This window comes from Eptatretus burgeri, chromosome 12 (assembly GCF_056783735.1).
Source record: "Eptatretus burgeri isolate ZD-2024b chromosome 12, Ebu_testis_v1, whole genome shotgun sequence".
In the NCBI taxonomy this organism is placed as follows: domain Eukaryota; kingdom Metazoa; phylum Chordata; class Myxini; order Myxiniformes; family Myxinidae; genus Eptatretus; species Eptatretus burgeri.
In genome coordinates, this window is record NC_140972.1 from 54,513,062 (window position 1) to 54,527,879 (window position 14,818).

Below are 14,818 nucleotides of genomic sequence, written 5' to 3' on the forward strand. Positions count from 1 at the left end.
TACCAAGGCCACCTTCATACCTCGCATTCTGGCTTCGACCACTCATGCAGTCAGTGTGATGCTATGAATGACACCCTTTCCTCTCCTCTCCCAATTGAGGCTTGGCGGCCCCTAGACAGTTTTTTGACCCTGACTTGCTCCTCATTTACATAAACAGCCAATCTGATGCTGTGGATAAATCCTGTCTTCCTTGCAGAAGGCTCTACATCGTGTCGGACAGTACCAACTGACGTGCAAACTGCAGGTGCGTCACTCTCTGTTTATCTGGAATTCATTAGATCCAGGAATATCTCATTCTCACTCTGTCATTTCAGAAGATTCATTAAATGAACTTGCCTATTGTTTCCAGAGTCAACCAGTGGAAGAGGTTTAGTGTGTTCTGTTGAACTTCAAAGGCTTATGCTATCAGAAAGCTTGCTTCCAAATCCAGCCACAGACTGGACATCCTCTGTTGTTCCTTGTCCTTTGGAAAATCAAAATACTCACAGCCTCTAAGGGTTTTGTTTGCATCTTAAAAAACAAACAAACTGTATTGCTCTCTTTTATAGGCTTGTACCCCAGCATTCTCTCTCTCTCTCTCTCTTTCTCTTTCTCTTTCTCTTTCTCTTTCTCTTTCTCTTTCTCTTTCTCTTTCTCTTTCTCTTTCTCTTTCTCTCTCGCCCCCTGCTGGCTGTTGGTGAGTCGAGTGGAGTGTCATGGCGGCTGTGTGGTCTTGGTGAGCTCTGATCTGCCCTGTTTTTGCGCCTTTATATCCTCTTTCGCATCGTTTTTCACCTCCCTTCCTTTGTTTCCTTCTACGCATCGTTATTTGTGCTCCCACCATCCCCTCTTCCCTCCCCTCTTCCCTCCCCTCTTCCCTCCCCTCTTCCCTCCCCTCTTCCCTCCCCTCCCCTCTTCCCTCCCCTCTTCCCTCCCCTCTTCCCTCCCCTCTTCGTTCGACCTCGCGCTCCGGCCTTCCCTCGCGCCGTCGTCACCCCAACCCACCCCGCCCATCTGTCCTTATTTCACGGTTTGCCCTTCGGTTCATCTCTTCCCCTCCCCATCCCCACCCCCTGTTTTCTCCTCGCATACCTTTTCCCCGAGATAGAGCGAAAGAGCCCACAGCTTCTTGTGGATAGATTTTAGTTGGCGGCCCATCCCGGGCCTTCAACTGATCGTTTTTTTTCCTCACTGGAGCTGTGTTTATTTCCTTTGGAAACCTGTCTCGGCTCGTATTTAATTACTGCACGAGAGTAATCACCCCTCGTCCCCCTTCTAAACATGACTTCGTATTCCCGTTATTCGGCATTTGAAGCATTAACAAGAAAACATGGCGTCGTCAGTGTCCCGCCCGACGACATCAGCGTCGAGGATCTCGTTATCACTACGGGAAACATAGTCGGTACTGACAAAGTTCGTGCAGCCTCACGAATGAACAAACGTGTGGTAATCTTCGTGTCTGAGACAGAACTGGTTCACGAAATCGTATTGACCGGACTCTCAACAGACGACGGACATTTCGTGCTCGTCTCCCCCTCTCGACACTCCGGCCGTGAAGGTCATTATCTCGAACTCTCCTCCTTTACTGAAAAATCAGACACTGATCTCGAACTATCTCGTTATGGTACCGTGGTTTCTCAAATCACTATGTTACCTTGACGTAGCCAGGACGATCGGACGAAGCATGTGATGTCTTTTCGGAGACAAGCTTATGTGGTGCTTCCTCCATCTAACGCTGAAAGAACCTTGAACATCGTTTTAAAACTCAAATTGATAATCATGATTACCAGGTATGCGTAACCACTGACACCTTGAAATGTTTCGAATGTGGTAATTTCGGACACTTGAAACTATCTTGTCCAAAGGCAACTTCGTCGAACGATGAAACAAACCTCGTCAACAGAATACGTCTTCTTCTTCGTCGACTGTGAAGGAAGCAAATCCCGTGTCCAGTAATAAGGCCCAGGCCTCCCAGCCCGATAGTCCAAACAGCAAAACGAATGTTTGGGATGGTTTCACCATCGTTTCATCAAGAAAGAGAAAGACTTTACCTGATGGTCGTTTAACCCAGAAGAAAGGAACATTTACAAACGAGGAATCTGTCGGTAATGTTCCTGCAGTTGTGACTGACGTCACTCTACAATGTTACCCCGGAATGGACCTGGTATGTACCCGGAATGGACCTGGACCCCGGTACCTACGACCAACAAGTTCAGCCTACTTGCCGGTGAGGACAGAGACGTCTCCCTTACAGAGACCACTTTACCTGTTATTGCAGTGAAGAAAACTGTTTCACTCGTTAAAAACTCTCCTATTGGAAAGTCCATTGACGGTGATACACAGACCACGAGTGATGATCCTGCTGTCACCTTGGTAAATGCTAACCCTGAATCCTTGTCAGCAGGAAATAGCGAAGCGAATGTTAACCCTGTTATTGCTCCCATTTCATCAAGTGGTGAAGCTGAAAACGCAGGAAACGCAGGAAATGTTAAAATGGATGTTTTCCTCCACGTTGGAGATCGATAACACTGTTGCGGTCGAGGGAAGCGATATCACTGCATCCGCTGATGGTGTTTCTGTTTCATCAACTCCCCCGATTATTTCCGTTACTTCACCAGGAGGTGTTCCCACAATGGAAGAGCACATAGACCCGGTAACCAGTACAGATCCGTGTATCAATACTGACGACAGTGTCGATATGCAGGACGGTACAAGTTTGTGTGACTTGGAAACTAAAACCGACTCTGACGAATCTGAGCTGGAGGAAGCAAATAGGAACAGTCAGGTGGAATCGGTGGAGAAGCTCACTAGTCAAGATCCTACCCCCCCCCCCCTTGAACAAATAAAACTCTTCTTACAAAATACAGACAGGAAACGCAATATAAACCTGACGGAATACTTTCCAGATCTACCGTCCTTCCTTCAGTGTGCTCAGGCTATCATACGTAAGCCGGACTTATTCGGTTTCCACCAGACACACTGTCACCGCTTAAAAAAACTGATTGCCAAGGCGAAAAGGCATTCTAATCAATTATCCCGCTTCTGATCTTATTCTTAGAAACTATAATTTTCCTCATGGCCAGTTTCAAGATTGGAACAATAAATGTTAATGGTGGTGGGAGTCCGCTCCGCAAGATCCAAATTAAACAGTTGGTAGAGGTCAACGGTCTCGACATGGCTTTGTTACAAGAGACCCATGCTGTCCGATCTGTTCAGGCTCAGTGGCGACAAAAATGGACAAGGAATGTTTCTTCAGTAACAACTCCACGTCGAAGGCAGACATCATGTTTGTCTTAGGGAAACATTTCCATCCGTCCTGCCTTAAATTTATGAGTATTATTGATGGACACCTTCCCTCCGTGACCTTCTCTATCAACCAGGTCAAGTTCACAATTCTCAATGCGTACGCTCCAAGCAAACATGAGGAGCGGATCTCCTTTTTTGCCGAACTGAGAAAATTCCTGCAAACACTGAATTTACAGACTTGTCTAATTACACTGAACAACAAAAAATTTTTACTGGAGATGTGTAAAGTGATTTAGACTAATTTGGGTACGCTGATTTCAAAAATCATAACCGTTTTGCTGTATCACGTCAGGATTTTCAGTAACAGAAATATTCCCATTGCCTAGAAGTCAGGATTTCAATGAAATTTACAAAAATTCATTTATTCATTTATTTCATCATGAATGCTTCAAAATTATAGAAATTACAGAAAAACTCCACTAGAATGTAATTAAAAATGCTTTAGGCATTTGGCTTTGCGTTTGTGCTGCTCTGTGTCAGTTTCACGATGCAGGAACCAGCAGAAATCGCCCATCATGTTCGGGTTGTGCCGCCCTTGGTAACGCGTCTCCATGAGTGAAATCTCTTGGTGGAATCGCTCGCCGTGCTCGTCCGAGACTGCTCCCAAGTTGTCAGGGAAGAAGTTCAGGTGCTGGTGTAGGAAATGGATTTTCAGGGACATCCTGGAGCCAAGTTTCCTGAAGGAATCCAGCAGCTGCTGCACTATTTCTTCATAGTTGTCCGCGCGCTCGTTCCCCAAGAAGTTGTCCGTCACAGCTATGAAGCTCCTCCACGCTGCCAGCTCTTTGGGGTTTAGAGTTGTCGGAAAAGTTTCGTCCTTCATAATCTGTCGGATTTGCGGTCCAACAAAGACACCAGCCTTGATCTTGGCCTCCGACAAGGTGTTGCCAAACTTTTCCTTGAGGAACCCACGCCCACGCCCATTCAGATCCATTGCCCGTACAAAACTTTTCATCAAGCCGAGCTTTATGTGGAGTGGTGGAAGGAAAACCTTGGCTGGGTCGACAAGGGCGACATGCTTCACGTTGTGTCGACCAGGTACATGCTCTTTTCGCTCTTCCCAATCTTTCTTCGTCCAGTGATTCTTGTCGTCTCTGCTATCCCAGAGACAAAGGAAGCACATGTATTTCGTGTAGCCTGACTGCAGCCCTAACGACAGCGCCACCACTTTCAAGTCTCCGCAGATGTGCCAGTTGAAGTCATTGTACTTGATGGAATCAAGCAGCTGCTGCATAGTCTCATAGGTCTCTGTCATGCCGAACGCGTGAGCCAGTGGGACTGATGGTTTCTCGTTGCCATTGTGGAGCAAAACAGCCTTCAAGCTGTTCTTCCCCGAGTCGATGAAGAGGCGCCAGTCTGCAGGATCGTGATCACACCCAAGTTCTTTCAACAGACCGTTGATGTCACTGCAGAATGTCATCGTGTCTTCCATCTCAAAGAACTCAGCCATGTCTCTGTGACGTGCTCTGAACAAGGATATCTTGGTGTTAGGTTCAAGTAGATTCCACTGCTGCAGCCTTGATCCAAGCAGCTCTGCCTTCGCCTTTGACAGCGAGAGATCTCTTACAAGATCATTTAAGTCTCCCTGGTTCAGAAGGTGTGATTCTTGAGTGTCGGGTTCAAAAGGTTCATCATCACCATCCTCTTCACCACTGCTTACGGCTATGTTCTGATCAGCTGGAGGTGTTGGAACGGGGTTCTCGTCATCATGAGGCACAGGTTTACGAGCAGAGACGCAGTCAGCGTACTTGATGTGACCTTTATTCTTCTTGTTGAAGCCGGCGATGCTTGTGCAGCAGAAATAACAATCATCATGATGATTCTGCGGCTCACGCCATATCATGGGCACCACAAATGGCATGCTCGCGTGCTTGCCCACAAACCACTGAGTCAAGGTTGTGTGACAGCTTGTGCAGCAGATGTGTGGTGCCCAGCTCTGTTCTTGGTCCCCCACCTTACACCCGAAGTAGTGAAAGTAGGCGGCCTTCATTTTCACTGCTGTAGATATACTTCGCTGTTGATCTTTTTTGGTATACCGACCACAGACATAACAGAAGTTGTCAGGATGATTGGTACAGGAACGCCTACTCATCTTTATCTGAAAGAAAGAAATATAACACAAGTAAACAACAATTGTACGAAATAGACATGTTAAAGACATATGTAAATTTCATTGAAATCCTGACTTCTAGGCAATGGGAATATTTCTGTTCCTGAAAATCCTGACGTGATACAGCAAAACGGTTATGATTTTTGAAATCAGCGTACCCAAATTAGTCTTAATCACTTTACACATCTCCAGTAAAAAAAAATTTTTGAAATTTGTTGTTCAGTGTAATGATCTGAATCTAGATTACATTTTCGAGAAGTTTATTATTATTATTATTATTCATTACCTCCACCACCGAATGTGAATGAGGTTATGTTTTCACCCCTTTCTGTGTGTTTGTTACTTGCAAAATCGAAGATTTTTCAAGTATATTGGTTTGTCGATTTTGTATTCTGTCTGTTTGTCTGTCTGTCTGTCTGTATGTCTATCGCCGACAGGTCACAATTGTAAACCCATTTACACTAAACTTCACCAGATGGTAGAGTTTGTCATAAGGAAGAAGCCTATTGTTTTTGAGGTCAAAAGGTCAACATAGGCCAAAGGTCAACAACTTAGGTGAGAGTGCTAAAATCCTTAATTTTCATCCAATTGACTTGAAATTTAAAGAGGATTCATATTTAAGGTCACTGAATTCAACTAGCCAACTACTTTTGAGGTCAACAAAGACCAAAAGGTCAACATAGGCCAAAGGTCAACAACTTGGTTGAGATTTCTAAAATCCTCAATTTTCATCTGATTGATTTGAAATTTGAAGAGGATTTATATTTCAGGTCACTGAATTCAACTAGCCAGTTATTTTTGAGGTCAACATGGATGAAAAGGTTAACATAGACCAAGGTCAACAACTAATGTGGTATTTCTAAAATCCTCAATTTTCATCTGATTGACTTGAAATTTGAAGAGGATTTGCATATTTCTTCAATAAATTCAACCAGCCAATTATTTTTGAGGTAAAATTTGTTTTATAGATTTTGCAAGTATCGTGCTCTGCATGACGTCTTGTTTGTCTGTTTGTCTGTCTCTTTGCAGGATATCTCAAAAAGTTGTGGATGGATTTGGACGAAATTTTGTGCACAGATTGTGCGTGTCACAAGGAAGACTTGATTTAATTTTGGTGAAGATCTGGATCTGGCTAGTAGAATTTTTAAAATGATTCTTCATCATTGAGAGATAGGGCCAAAGACGGCATATAACATGATATCTCAAAAAGTTGTGGACGGATTTGGATGAAACTTGGTGGACACGTTGGCCGTGTGATGAGGAAGAATTGATTCAATCTTGGTGAAGATCCGAATCCGAATCCGGATCCGGATTTGATAATTGTTTAAATGATTCTTCACCATTAGGAGATTGGGTAAAAATGATATCTTGGATAATATTTCAAAAATGTATTGGACCTGATATGTACTTGTGGACCAGGCATTGTGTGGCAGAGGTATGCGCTCTACCGAGTGCCCTTCTAGTTTGTGTATGTATTTATTTATTTAACTTATCTGTTGACACTGAAAACATCAAATTTTGCTTCAATTAATTTCCTCAAAGGTTTCTTCCTCTTATTGTTTTTAAAGTTCCTGTCGCATTTTGGATTTTCCTTTAATCATTTAATGTGAAACACGTATTATTGAACCTTTGGATTTCAAAAAAGAAACAAGAAGGGCACTAGGTGGAGCGCATACCTCCTCCTCACATTGCTTGATCCACGAGAACACATCGAGCTGAATACATTTTTGAAATATCATGCTATATATGGTTTTTGGACCGATCACTCAATGGCGAAGAATCACTTTAAAAATTAAATAACTCTCGTATCCAGATCTAGATTCGAATTTTCACCAAAATCGAATCAATTCGTCCTTGTCACACACCCAACGTGTCCACCACGTTTCATCCAAATCTGTCCACAACTTTTTGAGATATCGTACTATACATTGGTTTGGCCCAATCTCTCAATGGTGAAGAATCATTTAAAAATATATCAGATCCGGATCTGGATTCGGATCTTCACCAAAATATAATCAGTTTGTCCTCGTTACACACCCAACCTGCCGACCAAATTTCATCTGGATCCGTCCTCTACTTTTTGAGATATCCTGCACATAAATAGACAGACAAACAGACAGGGGTGAAAACATAACCTCCTTCACCTTCAGTAGTGGAGGTAAAAAGTGGCGACTGTCAACTATTTTGTTCAAATATTGAATTCCTAGTTACCTCCACCAACGAAGGTGGGCAGAGGTTATATTTTCACCACTGTTTGTTTGATTGTCTGTTTGTGTGTTTGTTTGTTTATCTGTTTGTTTGTTTGTCTGTTTGTTTGTTATCTTGCCAAAACGAAGTTTTGTAAGATATGTTAGTCAGCTTGTATGTTTTTTGGGGTTTTTTTTTTTGTCTGTAATCACATATAAAAAATTCTGCAGAGCCCAGTTATCATTGGAAATTTTTGTAACTTCGCATATCAGAGGCCTATAGAGGTCCCTTTCAGTGCACAAAATTTTGAAGGTCAAGGTCAAAGGTCAAGGTCACTTTGGCGCAAACCAGGGGAGTCGACGAAACCCTTATTTTTTGAGTAATTTTGATCGGATCGTCTTCAAACTTCATGGGAATATAGTTCATGGTCTGGCGCTCAGCTGATTAGTTTTTGGTGGCGATTGGCCTTGACCTTCATGGTTAGCGCCTCAGGTCAAACATATTTGACCCCAAGGTCAAATTTTCAAGTTTTAGGAACCATATCGTGTAGTACCTCAAATTGAACACCTCGATGAGTGCTTTCTAGATATGTCAAGCTTGAGACATTATGACATCATTTGGTGACGTTATGAGGCAAAAGCATATTTTTCATGGTTACTCTGTAGAACGATTCTCATCGGAATCTCTCGTAGGCAGATATTCCTCAAGGAGTCGCTCCTGGTGGATAGCAGCTCTGTTCACCTCAGTGTGACCTTAAATAAGTCACACGTGGTCACCTTTTGGCAAGATACGGGTCACCCTGCGGGTGACATTGGTTTATTTGTTTGTTTGTGTGCAGGATATTTCGAAAAGTTGTGGATGGAATCAGATGAAATTTGCTGAAAAGTTTGGGTTTGTGATAAGGACGAGTTGATTCGATTTTTATGCAGATCTGGATCCAGATACTAGGATTTTATAAGTGAATCTTCACCATTGAGAGATGGAGCTGAAAATGATACATGGCACGATATCTCAAAATGTTATGAATAAATAATTCTGAAGATTGTTTTGTTTGTTTTGGGAATTATATTGTCAAATTTTATCAAAACTATTATTCATTTTAAAAGGAGCTTATTGTACATTTGGAGACGCGTGAATTTCCTACAAATGGAACATTGTTTGTCCTCTCTGTAGATGTCACTATTTTTAGTAATGCCATTAACGTTGGATTGGTTTCTCTGTGACAAAGCTCAGATGACACAGCTTTGCCCTTCTCCCTCCGCCCCCTCATCCCTCCTCCCAGGGAAAATCCAAATAAGGATGTCCTAATTCCAGTTTGAACTTGAATTGTCCACAATCGAGTCGAACAGATCTGGCAGCAATTCCAAATTTATGGCTTTGGCAATACAATATACATTGTCTGAGGATAAACTACAAGTCTGTTTGGCTGCAGGAGCAACAGGAAAATGTCCATCTGTGGTGGTGATGATTATATCCATTGAATTTGCACTATTTTATAGACCCCTATTATACCCCATGCAAGTGAAGGGAAGAAGGACACAGGTGGATTGGCGAGAGACAAGTGGTCAAACAGCCATTCTTGTGCCTGTGCTTCAGAACAAGCATGTTGATGCACAAAGGACAAACGTGCACACCGATAGAAAATCTTGTTCAACAGCATTTTCTGTTCTAAAGTACCATTCGGGAGTGAGAAATGTTCACGCAGGCAGGAGCAGACCCTGCTGTATGTATTATGTGCTATTTTTGTATGTCTATGATGTGCTGGATAATGACCTTCGGATTGTGTCTGTGTGTTTTGCACACAGAGAAGCAGGTGAAGCATGCAGGAGTGCATTTTGTGGAGGACAAGAATGAGAAAATGGGGCACGAAGATCCACATGGCCATGTGCACTTTGACAATTCCCTGCATGACTCCGTGGTGACGGTGATGCAGGACAAGGATGGAAACTACCTGGTTAAGGTTGGTTTGGCTTTGATATTTTGGCCCCTGCATTATTACATCCCGACTTGTTCAAATAATGCAAATAAATATAATTTTGTATAAATTCCATGGTTCCCTAAAAAAAACATTGTTTAATTATCACAATGGAATCCTGACATACCTGTGCATAACCACTCACCCCTCCCCCTCAACCATACCTGTCGATAACCACTCACCCTTACCCCCACCATACCTGTCCATAACCACTAACCCCTACCCCCAACATACCTGTACATAACCACTCACCCCTCCCCCACCATACTTGTCCATAACCACTCACCACTACCCTCCACCATACCTGTCCATAACCACTCACCCCTACCCTCCACCATACCTGTCCATAACCACTCACCCCTACCCTCCACCATACCTGTCCATAACCACTCACCCCTCCCCACCATACCTGTCCATAACCACTCACCCCTCCCCACCATACCTGTCCATAACCACTCACCCCTCCCCACCATACCTGTCCATAACCAATAACCCCTACCCCCACCATACCTGTCCATAACCACTCATCCCTCCCCCACTATCCTGTCCATAAGCACTCACCCCTACCCCCCACTATCCTGTCCATAACCACTCATCCTACCCCCACCATACCTGTCCATAACCACTCATCCCTCCCCCCACCATTCCTGTCCATAACCACTCATCCCTACCCCCACCATACCTGTCCATAAACACTCATCCCTCCCCACCATTCCTGTCCATAACCACTCACCCCTTCCCTCTCTGCCGTTTACCCACCTTCCCCCCATCCTCTCTCAATTTCCTTCAATTTCATTCTCCTCGATGTCCTCTTTGTTTTTGTTTATTTTGGGAGTGGGGGGGTGGGAATGTTGTGGGTCTATTTACTATCGCTGCCACTAAGGTAGTTGGAGGTTACGTTTTCACCTTTGTTTGTCTTTCTGTGAGCAGGATATCTCAAAAGGTTATGGATCTGAATAGAATAAATATTAAAGTGATTCTTCACATTTGAGAGACTCATGTACCCACTCCCTATGGAGAGGGGGTTAGGCGGGGGGAGGGGGAGAAGGGGGGGAAGCATGTGTATATATGCACCATGCGGATGGCAGGTTGTTAATACAGTGTTGATCTTGTTGTTTCACCCACATAATTATTCCTACAATATTGTGGGGTTGGCTGGGGAAGCCTAGTCTAAGTCTTTCACAAACTTGCTGGCTGGACCTGACATTTGACTAAGGTTAAGGCAGGTATTTGTCATTTGTTCCGAGTACCACCAAAAGCTCACGTACTCTTTGTGAAGGACACCACCTAATGCTGGGAGATGGGACACCAGTTTAACATCCATCCGAGAAATGTCACACATTGATGAATCGCCCTGCTTGTGAAACACTGGGATGAAGGAATGACACCAGGATGACACTTGGGTCGGGATTGAAACCCAGGATAGACAGCTTAGAGGAGAGTGTGCAGAGCTCTAAGTTATCCTACCAGCCCCCCCCCTCCCGTGTTGATAACTATTATCATGCCATTATCTTTGAACGGAATTGACCAATTAATTTGTGGTTATAATAATTTTGACCAAAAATATAACTTGGATGACAGAGATGCTGGAGTCGGGATTGGGAGAAAGATGTATCAACAACTAAAGCACTAAGGTTTGCTGATGATACCATTTTGTTGGCAGAAAGTAAAGAGGACTTTATGAAACTGCTGCAGACAGTGAAGAAGGAAAGTGAAAAGCTGGTCTTCATGAGCCCCTGTCGGGCTTCGTCCAAAACGTGGGCTTGTGAATTTGGTCTCGATTTTCATGTGCGTGCGTGCATCCGCAACCATATCTCACACGTGTATGGACTGATTTTATTTGTACTTGGCACAAAGACAACACATGATGGTATATCGATGCCCATCATTTTGTTTCGCGATCCGATGAGACGGGGGACTGGCGGCCATTTTGGTTGTAAAAAATACAACACGATGTTGAACACGTCCTCGACCATTTCTCAGACATGTATTTACTGATGTTGTTCAACCTTGGTTCACAGATAATGAATGATGGGTTTTTATTTTTATTTTTTTTTGTATACCTTGTCGAGGCTCGTATGGGATCAAACACACAACGCACAGTAAGGGGGCATGAGACAAGGGGGGCGGGAGTGGGAAGGACAAAACAGTGGGGAACAGAGACATTAGGAGATCTGCGGAAGGGAGAGGGATGGGGCGGGGATCACGGGGTATACAAGATGGACATTACAGGGACTTTCAGGAAGGAAAGCAGAGATTTTGAAGGAGGTAGGTTTGGGGTGGATTAATGGGGGTAGAAAAGATCGAGGATTTGAATGGGGGACAATAAGAGGTGGTGGTGGTGAACAGCTGTTTTGAAGGCCTGAAGGGAAGAATGGGATTGAACAGAGTGAGGGAGTTTATTCCAAAGGCAGGGAAAAAGGAGGAATGGAAGAGTGAAGGTGAGCAGTGATTAGTGATTTTGGTAGTTTTACCAGAAGGAGGTTGTTGACAGACCTTGAGCGCCCTGCGGAAATGTGGTGGGGTCAAATCCCAGACACAGCAAGGGGGGGGGGTGGGGAGGCGAGACCGGAGAGGAGACGGTAGAAGACAGAAAGACCACTGACCTGCCTGCGGTGAGGGAGTGAGAGGCCCAAAGACTCAGCCTCAATGTGGGAGATACCAATGATCTGAAATGCCTTGGTTTCCACAGCGTGAAGCCAAGAAAGGTGGGAGGCAGGAGCACCAGCCCAGAGGGGAGAGCAGTACTCCATCAAGCTGTGGACGAAAGCTTTGTATGTGTTCAGGAGCTCAGGTGGGCCGAGGAAGGACATTGCACGACGGAGGATTCCCAGTCGGTGACTGGCTTTGGAGGCGAGGTTTGAAATGTGGCTTTCCCAGGAAAGGTCATGGCAGATAGTGAGACCCAGAAGCTTGAAAGAAAGGACTTCTTCTGGAGGATTGTTGAGAAAGTGGATGGGGGGGGGGGGGTTCCAAATGTTCCTTTCGGAGAGACATAGTGAGAGTGTGAGATTTGTCCGGATTGAAAGACATGTTCCATGTGTTGAACCAGTTTGTGATTTTCCCAGATCTGCAGTGAGTGAAGAAACTGCTGCTTGCCGGTCTGAGGGATGACAGATGGTACGGCAGAGGGTGGAGTCATCAGCAAAGAGATAAAGAGGATTTTACAGAGTCGGAGAGATCATTGATGAAAACCAGAAAAGAACAGGGCCCAGAACACTACCTTGATGAACTCCAGCCTGGACAGGAGAGGGAATGAAAGAACTCCATTTAGGGCCACACGTTGACTGGGACAGGAGAGGAAGCCTGCAAGCCATTAGTGGAGATGGCCTTGGATACCATAGGAGCACGTCTTGTATAAGCACGTCATTTTTTTTCGTGATCAGATAGAAGATGGCCGACTGGTGGCCATTTTGTTACTTAAATATATCCCCAACAATTTATCTGACATGCATGGTCTGATATTGTTCAAACTTGGCACAAGCATAGTACATAATAGCTTACAGTGGCACCTAATTTTATTTTGCAATCTTATTAAAGATGGCAGACTCGTTGACTGGCAGCCATTTTAGTTTTAGAAAAAAACCCGACGTTGAACACGTCCTCAAGCATTTCTCGGACATGCATTTACCATTGTTGTTCAAACTTGGCAAACAGATAATGAATGATGGTTTACATATGCACCTCATTGTTTTTGCAATCAGATCTAAGATGGCCGACTGGCAGCCATTTTGTTACTTAAATGTGTCCCCAATCACATCTCAGATATGCATGGTCCTATTTTGTTCAAACTTGGCAAAAGCACAGTACATTATGACATACACATAGCCTTCCCTTTATTTTACGATCTGATTAAAGATGGATGACTGGTAGACTGGTGGCCATTTTCGTTGTACATAAATATCCATCCATTGGGACCATACTCTGTGCAGAGCGTTGGTGCTGCCTAAGCAGTCTTCGTGGCTATTGGACACAATCCTGGATGGGTCACCACTCGGACACAGTATATCAGCATGCTGGCACTCATTTTGTCCGAATGTATCATGGTCAAAAAACCAGACAGACAGACAAGTACCAAATGGCATATTTTAGTATGATGAGAGATGGGGCCAAAAACGATATACGGCATGATATCTCAAAAAGTTGTGGACGACTTATGACAAAACTTGGTGGATAAGTTGGGTAAGTGACAAGAACAAGCTGATGAGATTTTGGGGTTTCGGATACAGGTCATACTCAAATTGGAGAAGTGTTTGTCTGTTTGTTTGCATTTGTTTGACTTCTATGCATTCCTAAAACACTGGACAGAATGAGTTGAAAACTGGCGGTTGTACTCTGAGTGTGCATGGGAAGGTTTTATGAGGTTAAAAAAAATCATAGTCCCCATGGTTTAAGTTTGGGAGAGGATCCCTGTTCTCTCTATGTAAAAGTGTATCGTGTCGCTGCCTCGTGGGAGGGGGTATTAAAAGTCATAAAATACAATTCTGGGTAAAAATGATTATGAAAAAAAACTCGTGTGAAAAAGTTGAAATTGATAAAAGAAGAGATGGTAGAAAGATTATGTAAAGAAAGGAGGGCAAGGAACTGTGGGAAGAGTGAGGAAAGAAGTTTGGCAGGTGATTGAAGTAAGGAAGAGAAGAGGGGATTGTGTCGCTAATCTGTTAGTATGGTAGCTGCTCCTCAAAAAGTGACTTTTTGTCGGCAGACAGTACTTATTTGGTTTGTTGGTACCAATGTTTAGGAGAATATGTCTGCATTAAGAATTGGCCTGATGTAGTGGTAAAATATATTGCTAAAGTGGTCAAAATGGCGATCCAAGATGGCTACCGCCGCCATTATCGAAAATCATACTTTTATAAATTACTCAGCACGAGAGTAAGATAGGAAGATAATTTCAGTGTCTATACCCACTAAATCAGGGGTAAGCTATCCAATGGACATGTTTGCATGCTAAACTGGGTGACGGGCAGCCATATTTTCAAGATGGCCACCCCGCATTTGATAAAAATGCTAATTTTTTTATGATTATTGGCCTACATAATGATGCTGGAACCTAATTTCTGAGGAGTTTCCCATAAAATCAGGTTTAGTGATTCAAATAACCATGTAAAGGCATTTGCAAATGCAATAGGTAATTTGGTTTTGGGGTTGGACCCCCCTGGGGGGCAGAAATGGCCCATCCCGCCATTACTGAAAAATACATTTTTGCTCATATCTCGATACTCGAGTGTCATAGCATGATAATGATTGTGGCTATACCC

At 43.8% G+C, this 14,818-nt stretch overlaps 1 protein-coding gene across 6 annotated transcripts in view; it reads left to right on the forward strand.

Annotated features, from left to right (window-relative positions):
* ADISSP (adipose secreted signaling protein) overlaps positions 1-14,818 on the forward strand; it is a 63,907-nt gene that overhangs the window by 30,021 nt on the left and 19,068 nt on the right. For 5 of the 6 annotated variants that reach the window (XM_085848031.1, XM_085848029.1, XM_085848033.1 and 2 more), the window contains one exon: positions 9,388-9,542. In XM_085848031.1, coding sequence (XP_085704157.1) covers positions 9,388-9,542 — 155 coding nt within the window. Of the gene's footprint in view, positions 1-9,012; positions 9,044-9,387; positions 9,543-14,818 lie in introns of those variants that run through there. The other variant, XM_085848032.1, reaches the window with a different exon arrangement.